The sequence below is a fragment of the Salmo trutta genome, chromosome 8 (genome assembly GCF_901001165.1).
Source record: "Salmo trutta chromosome 8, fSalTru1.1, whole genome shotgun sequence".
Classification (NCBI taxonomy): domain Eukaryota; kingdom Metazoa; phylum Chordata; class Actinopteri; order Salmoniformes; family Salmonidae; genus Salmo; species Salmo trutta.
In genome coordinates this window covers 33,217,270-33,225,980 of record NC_042964.1, presented here as the reverse complement: position 1 = coordinate 33,225,980, position 8,711 = coordinate 33,217,270, and the positions used below count along the sequence as shown (strand labels likewise).

Sequence of the window (8,711 nt, the reverse complement as noted above, 5' to 3'; positions counted from 1 at the left end):
TCTCCAGTGTCTTTCCTGAAGGAGAAAGCCTCCACTTCTATGTAAAACATAATACAAGTAAAAGTAAATACTACAATATTGTACAGTCCTGAGTAACACTACAGTAAAAACTACAGTATGGTACAATCCTCATTAAAACTTTGTTCCAGACATTATTATGAGCCGTCCTCATATAACTCTTCTACATATCAAAGTAAAGTGCCATTGTGCCCCTTTATGTCTATATCAGGGCAGTGATTCAAGGGTTGAGGACAGGGAAGGGCAGGGTCCACACACACACACACACACACACACGATGATCATAATGTAGCCAATGTGTGTTAGGGAGGCGTATTAAGGGGCCCTATTTTAGAGAGCCATTCACATGAGGCAGCAGAAGCCATAAATCAATCATTCAAAATCATAAACCGCTTTTTCCTGCACAACATCACTGCTACACGTTCACTCTCTGATTGGCTTCTCTTTTAAAGGTAAGTTATCCGATCGTCTCGGCTCACTCTATGAAAGCAAATAATATTTGGAGAAATATGTGAGAGCAATTAAAGCAGATGGGTCTTTTGAATGTTTCAAGTATACTATTTAATTTTTGGTTAAGACCGTTGTCGATAGCAATCTGCCATGTAAAGTAGAATTTGGCTTGACATTGTTCAAATAAGAAATGTGTTCGCTTTTCAGGGATTATTTCCTGTAAATTAACGATACAAATAGATGAAGTGTCAGTAGTTGCCAGCAGTGTGTATGGTTTGTGTTTACCACATTGGGGCTAGTGTGTTAATGCTTAAGCACTCACACTTCATATCTTTGCTCATATTTACAATGAGTAATTCTTGTAATAAAATTGTACTTTAATGGTGTTTGACCTGCTTGGTTGTAAAATGGGGCATTGATTTTGAGTCCCCTCCCACCGTTACTCAGTGGCAGGAGCGGGCAACCTGAGATGTGTGTGCGTGCGTGTGTGTGTAAGCCTGGGTCCGTTCACACGCGTGTCTACTTTAGTGTAAGGAGCCCAGAGGGTTTATTTTAACACTGGGGGCTAATAAGGCTTCTCTACCAGTAGAACAGCATGCCACCGGAAAGGTCACAAATTTGATCTTTCCTTGTAATGTCACAATGGTGACATTAAAGCAGACAGCCTTTTTACTCAATGGACCTCAGTTATTTGGTGGCCTGGTGCAGCATATACTGCAACAATGCCCTTGGTCGGTCAAAATTTCCCCTTGCACAGTAGCTCATGCTATCACCAAAGGTGATAATGGCTCAAGGGTATAGCGCCACACACTTGAGGGGAGAGGAGAAAAGCTGAGAAAATGTAAGGAGAAATAAAAAAGGATCTTGAGTATTTAAACCTTTTTCTCCTTCAACGTTTTCTATCATCAGACAATTCCATCCAAGGACCCTGTTAACCTTGACAGCGAACCCCTGTTCTCTGGGTAATAAGAGAGCCAAGGTCAGCCTCTTTTATCCAAGTCAGGACATGAGGACCTTGTGGGGGACCTTGATTATCACCCAGATAATCACAACAGTTTTTTTCCAATAACTTCTATGATAAGAGTGATTTCTTTTTTTTTTGTTTACTGTAGCCCATACTAATCACAAGTCTAATACATGTGTGACGTAACCTATTACATTATATTCATAAGTGATAATTGTTCCTAGTATGACACATTGACTCTTACATCTCTGATACTTTCCGTATGATGTCTTGTGTTGGGAATGTTCTGCCAGTAAAGCTCTGATCACAACTATGTTGGCTCCCCAGCAGTACTCATAAACCAGAACAGCCATGTCTGAGGGGTGAGTCTGTAACTGTCACGCTCTGTGTCTTTCAATCAATCACCAAACTATGGCAATGTTGTCAATATGGGACAGAAAATAACGCTTTCTTTCGATTTGTTTGTTTGTTTGTTTGGTTTGCAATATGTTGAAACAGACCGGTAAGTCAGTTTTGGACATATTTTCCCCCCCTCATACCCTTTGTTGTACCTCATATCTTAAAAATGCCCTTTTGTCCATTACTTTGCTTTGTTTTGCACAATCAAACCTTTGTAATGGTCATTTTGGTACTGTATACATATGCTATGCAGGCAGGTAGCATGTCATGCTTATGAATAGCCACACTGACATCTTGGCAACAGCTTGTGGGACTTAACATGTTAGACATTATAATCTATCAGCAATTACTGAGTAATTGTCGTGTCGCAAGGCCATTTGTCTCAGGCTAACTGATAATCATCCAAATGATCCCAAGACCACCGTGGCAGTATCAACACGGAAGGATTCATTTGGTATCAATACAGAGCCACATACACAGTAGAAATGAGCCCATTGCTCTCTCTAAGACTGTGCTTCAATGAAGTCTGGTGATTTGGTGGCGGAGCATTACATTCTATTACATTAGGAACCACAGCTCATCCTAATCAATAGAGACAGGAGGTTGTATGCTCTGTAGCTCCGCTGTAATAGAGACCACATATGACTATAGGCTAACATCATCAGTGACTGTAATGAATAAGCCTACCTTCATATGAAGATGTGCTAACATGATTAGTGACTGTAATGAGCCTATAATATACCTGGTATGTCTCATCTCTCTCTTTCAGAAAAAGACAAAGTACTCAGCAACCCGAAGGTTACTGCTGAAGGTAGGTCGGTCTGGTGGGAGTTTCTTTCTGTATGGAAGTGAACAAGAAAATATATTCATAGTACTGATAGCATATGTATGTTTAGCAGGCTGCATGTGACTAGTACACATGTTCAGATGTAGGATCTTAATTTGACCTACAGTATATTGTCACAGCAAACAATCTGGATCTGGCCCACAAGGCTGTCCAAACTGGCCTGCGAGCGGTTTGAGTACCAAAAAATATACGCTACCGTTCAAAAGTTTGGGGTCACTTGGAAATGTCCTTGTTTTTGAAAGAAAAGCTCATTTTTTGTCCATTAAAATAACATCAAATTGATCCAAAATACATTGTAGACATTGTTAATGTTGCAAATCCAATAAAAAACGATGGGTAGAGGACAATTCTTTTGCACATTTTGACGGTGAGAAAATATAACATGTTTTCAGTGCGGCCGCCCCGGACCTCATTGAAGACTGAATGCGGGCCCCACACAAAATGAGTTTGACACCCCTGCTTTAGTCCATAATGTTGCTTGATAGGTGATTAGGCTATTACCTTGCCAAAAGTAAGCTAGATGAAAAGTGCAATACTGTTAATATAACTTTGCGCTAGAGTGGGTTTTCAATGAATTTAAGTAAATCACAAAATTCTCAGCACCAAAGAATCATCAAATTAAGATCCTACATCTGTACACACACAACAACAACAACATACAAGTGCCTAGAAAATCATGTTCGCCAAAACTGATTGCAATAATACAGTGAGGGAAAAAAGTATTTGATCCCCTGCTGATTTTGTCCGTTTGCCCACTGACAAAGAAATGATCAGTCTATAATTTTAATGGTAGGTTTATTTGAACAGCGAGAGACAGAATAACAACAAAAAAATCCTGAAAAACGCATGTCAAAAATTTTATAAAATGATTTGCATTTTAATGAGGGAAATAAGTATTTGACCCCTCTGCAAAACATGACTTAGTACTTGGTGGCAAAACCCTTGTTCGCAATCACAGATGTCAGATGTTTCTTGTAGTTGGCCACCAGGTTTGCACACATCTCAGGAGGGATTTTGTCCCACTCCTCTTTGCAGATCTTCTCCAAGTCATTAAGGTTTCGAGGCTGACGTTTGGCAACTTGAACCTTCAGCTCCCTCCACAGATTTTCTATGGGATTAAGGTCTGCAGACTGGCTAGGCCACTCCAGGACCTTAATGTGCTTCTTCTTGAGCCACTCCTTTGTTGCCTTGGCCATGTGTTTTGGGTCATTGTCATGTTGGAATACCCATCAACGGCCCATTTTCAATGCCCTGGCTGAGGGAAGGAGGTTCTCACACAAGATTTGACGGTACATGGCCCCGTCCATTGTCTCTTTGATGCGGTGAAGTTGTCCTGTCCCCTTAGCTGAAAAACACCCCCAAAGCATAATGTTTCCACCTCCATGTTTGACAGTGGGGATGGTGTTCTTGGGGTCATAGGCAGCATTCTTCCTCCTCCAAACACGGCAAGTTGAGTTGATGGCAAAGAGCTCCATTTTGGTCTCATCTGACCACAACACTTTCACCCAGTTGTCCTCTGAATCATTCAGATGTTCATTGGCAAACTTCAGATGGGCATGTATATGTGCCTCCTTGAGCAGGGGGACCTTGCAGGTGCTGCAGGATTTCAGTCCTTCACAGCGTAGTGTGTTACCAATTGTTTTCATGGTGACTATGGTCCCAGCTTACATTACATTATAGTCATTCTTATCCAGAGCGACTTACAGTATACATTTCATACAATTTCATACATTTTTTTTATATATATATATATTTTTTTTCTCTGTGCTGGCCCCCCATGGGAATCGAACCCACAACCCTGGCGTTGCAAACACCATGCTCTACCAACTGAGCTACAGCTGCCTTGAGATCATTGACAAGATCCTCCCCTGTAGTTCTGGGCTGATTCCTCATCATTCTCATGATCATTGCAACTCCACGAGGTGAGATCTTGCATGGAGCCCCAGGCCGAGGGAGATTGACAGTTATTTTGTGTTTCTTCCATTTGCGAATAATCGCACCAACTGTTGTCACCTTCTCACCAAGCTGGTTGGCGATGGTCTTGCAGCCCATTCCAGCCTTGTGTAGGTCTACAATCTTGTCCCTGACATCCTTAAAGAGCTCTTTGGTCTTGGCCATGGTGGAGAGTTTGGAATCTGATTGATTGGTTACTTCTGTGGACAGGTGTCTTTTATACAGGTAACAAACTGAGATTAGGAGCACTCCCTTTAAGACTGTGCTCCTAATCTCAGCTCGTTACCTGTATAAAAGACACCTGGGAGCCAGAAATCTTTCTGATTGAGAGGGGGTCAAATATTTATTCCCCTCCATTAAAATGCAAATCAATTTATAACATTTTTTGACATGCGTTTGTCTGGATTTTTTTGTTGTTATTCTGTCTCTCACTGTTCAAATAAACCTACCATTAAAATTATAGACTGATCATTTCTTTGTCAGTGGGTAAACGTACAAAATCAGCAGGGGATCAAATACTTTTTTCACCTCACTGTAAATACAAGTTCAAAAACAATTGAAAACAGACTATTTTGTACATCATTTAAACTATGAATTGTACTGTGTTATCATTAAGTTGTTCAGTCATGTTTCCTTACAGCAAAAACTACTGAAGAAAGCTGGGGTCTTGCTGGTTCAGGAGCAAAGCAACAAGGTGACAGAGAGGGAGAGCACCTTGAACGAGAGAGTACCACCGCTGAAACTCTCCGGCCTATCTGTGCAAGAGCTTCAGGTACACTTACATAACGCTAAGGCCCAACGTTCAAGTACCTATATAGTGCACTTCTATTGTCCAGGGTGTATATGGCTCTGGACACAGATAAGCAGTATTTCTGTTACATGTTTTTGAAATATGTATTTCAATTTGTATTTCACTGGCCTGAACTACAATTCAATGTATTTTGTAACAAGATACAGTACTTTTGAGATCTGTATTTCTATTTTGTAAAATACAAAATACTTTTCTATACCATTTTTTTATAGTGGTTCACAATTTGTTGGCCCCCTTTCACCCTGCATTGGTACCAGAAGTCTGATGGTACTACGGTGTGATAAAAGTGTCTGGTAAATGACCAATATGTAAATGTAAAAATGAATACTTGCAGGGAATTATTCTAATGAGCTCCTCCCCACGAAACAAGGCCAAAACGAATACCCAGTGTGCTTTGCAATTGTTTCTTTTTACATAAACATTTACATTTTGCTCATTTAGCAGACACTCTTCTCCAGAGTAACTTATAGTCAGTGCATTCAACTAAGGTAGATAAACAACCAAATCTCAAATCAAATCAAAGTTTATTTGTCACCTGCGCCAAACACAACAGGTGTAGTAGACCTTACAGTGAAATGCTTACTTACAGGCTCTAACCAATAGTGCAAAAAAGGTATTAGGTGAACAATAGGTAAGTAAAGAAATCAAACAACAGTAAAAAGACAGGCTATATACAGTAGTGAGGCTATAAAAGTAGTGAGGCTACATACAGACACCGGTTAGTCAGGCTGATTGAGGTAGTATGTACATGTAGATATGGTTAAAGTGACTATGCATATATGATGAACAGAGAGTAGCAGTAGCGTAAAAGAGGGGTTGGCGGGTGCTGGGTGGCGGGACACAATGCAGGTAGCCCAGTTAGCCAATGTGTGGGAGCAGTGGTTGGTCGGCCCGAATATCACAATCATAGCAAGTCAAATGTTTGTTTTGTTACCATTACCAGAATGTTGTTGTAGTGAAGGCGTGTACTTGCAAATGTATTTTGAAAATACCTAAAATAACTGTATTTTGATGAAATACAATACTTTGCAGAAGTATTTGCTCTTTTATTTTGATACATTGGTCTTTAGAGTATTTTTTAATTGTAACAAGATAGTATATTTGCCCATCTCTGGCTCTGGTCAGAGGTAGTAGGGAATAAGGTGCTATTTGGGGCTCAGATAGTAGCCATCCAAGCTTACGTTGTCAGGATTTATTCCCTGGCGCTGTTGGTAAAGAACAGCATCTCCTTTTTTGTTTAGACATGTCAAAATAAATAAAAATTGTAGCGCCCTTCTACCTGTCTCATTGATGAGTGAATGGAATTTTAAAGAGGTGGCTTTTGTAGTTTGTTTGATGCATCCTCCCACAGTAATTCTTCGACAGTCCTTGGTGGCTTATAGATGACTGAGTCTTTTTTCTTCACAGGAGCTCTGTAAGGAACTGCACAGGAAATGTGACACAGTGGATGAGGCACGATACGATATCGAAGCAAAAGTACTCAAGAATGAGAAAGAGGTTTGCTTTTTGTAATGTAAATTAAATGAGTTTACACTGTCAGACTCGGGACAGTTACCTGAAGTTACCTGAGATCCATGAAAGTGCCTCCAAGTGTATTTCGTTGAAGATAACTATTTTTATACTGACTTCTATTGGTGACTTCAATATTCTAGAAGTTCCAAAAGTGCCACAAAATGCTTTCTTTTTCAAATAAAAGCATTTTGATTCTCATTGAAATGCCAAGACCATAAATGGCAACATGCTTAGCTGATAAGGGTACAGGAGAGTGAACCTTTTTTCTGTATGAACATCTCAGCTTGTGGACCTGAATGCAAAGATCAACGAGCTGAAGGGGGGGAAGCGACCTAACCTCAAGAGGGTCAAGAAGTCCGCCGATGCTATGCTGGGGGCTCTGACTGAAGCCAAACTCAGCTCCAAGTCAGACTTTAAGTCTAACCTGAAGACAGTCAAGAAGGACAAGAAGGAAGAGGAGGTAAGACTGGGGAGTTTAGAATAAAAAGTCATGCAATGGCTTCTGATAATGTTATAGTTTACAGCGCAGTTTCAGCTGGTACTGTATTTTCTTGGTACTTACTACACAAACATGCGGTAACAATGGGTACTTAGTCCAAATAATTCAACGCATTTGGTCAAGGTTTGATTGAAATGATACTGATCAAGATACAGAGTTCACTGGTCTTGTTGTTGTGTCTGAGTCGTGTTTGATCCTCCATACTGTATGTGACCATGGTAACCAGACCGTCATTGTAAATAAGATGTTTTTCTTAATTGAACTTCCTGGTAAAATAAAGGTTACTGTCCATTCTCTTCACAGAAAGTGGACCCGGGTGACTGGCGTAAGAATGTGGAGTCCATGTCTGGAATGGAGGGCAGGAAGAAGCTTTTCAATAGCTAAAACAGATCAAAGACACTGGCTCTGTAGAGATCTGTGGCTGCATTACCTGATTGTTTACTAATTCATATTTAAGATTTTCATGAAAGTATATTTTTTTGCAGTGAGATTGTGTGTTTTTCGAGGAAAGTATGAAGTGTGAGGTATTTTACACTAAAGACTATGGGAACTATTTAGACTGTGGGAACTAATCAATATTTTTATTAAAAACGATTTAGTGTCGGCTACTTTAGATAATTATTTTTCGACGTCATGTTTGATTTAGATTCCTATAAAGAGAAAATAGTACAATGTGGAACAACGTAATATACTCATCATATTAGTTCATTTTGTAAATATTCAATTCCAGTTTGTTATTAAAACATCAATTATTCTGTTTTGGTTTAATATCTGTGTGTCTGCCAATATTGCTGATAAAGAAAAATATGATGAAGTTAGTTGTCTTTCATGTTGTTTACCTTTGTCATATTGCAATATGCAAATATTAAATACACATACAGTGTAGATGCTGTTTATAACATGGATAAGCCACTCAATGTGTAGTTTTGGCTTTTCAAGAGCCAGTTCTCCTTTCAGACTGTGGGTGACGCTATAGACAAGCAGTTGGACTGTTTAACCAAGGCTGCCATTTTCAGTTCATTCCTATCACCACTAGGGTGCGTTAAAACATTACCCTTTCATTTAAAAGTTGACCTGTGGCTGGTTTGTGCTTACAAATGATACCTGGAGGTATCACTCACTCTCACTGACCTTTGGTTATCAATGCCAAAGTCAGCAATTAGCGTGATGATCACAGTCTTCCCTGGGCCAAAGACTACTTGCAAAGTAAGGAGACGTTTGAATAGTTGTGTAGCGCAGGTGAATCACACCTTGAAGT

General features: G+C 39.9%; 1 protein-coding gene across 8 annotated transcripts; it reads left to right on the top strand.

Moving 5' to 3' along the window:
• The first annotated feature begins 340 nt into the window (after window positions 1–340).
• Window positions 341–8,267, top strand: LOC115198729 (troponin I, slow skeletal muscle). 8 transcript variants are annotated; one of them, XM_029760955.1, is made up of 9 exons: window positions 341–470; window positions 1,378–1,447; window positions 1,763–1,794; window positions 1,931–1,934; window positions 2,601–2,642; window positions 5,272–5,403; window positions 6,850–6,939; window positions 7,238–7,414; window positions 7,757–8,267. In XM_029760955.1, the coding sequence occupies exons 3-9, from the start codon at window positions 1,784–1,786 to the stop codon at window positions 7,835–7,837; spliced, it is 537 nt and encodes a 178-aa protein (XP_029616815.1). In that variant the 5' UTR covers window positions 341–470; window positions 1,378–1,447; window positions 1,763–1,783; the 3' UTR covers window positions 7,838–8,267. The 8 variants fall into 8 exon arrangements, with proteins under 8 accessions (XP_029616815.1, XP_029616812.1, XP_029616811.1 ...); XM_029760952.1 differs by having other exon boundaries at window positions 1,760–1,794; XM_029760951.1 differs by having other exon boundaries at window positions 1,726–1,794.
• The last annotated feature ends 444 nt before the right edge of the window (window positions 8,268–8,711 follow it).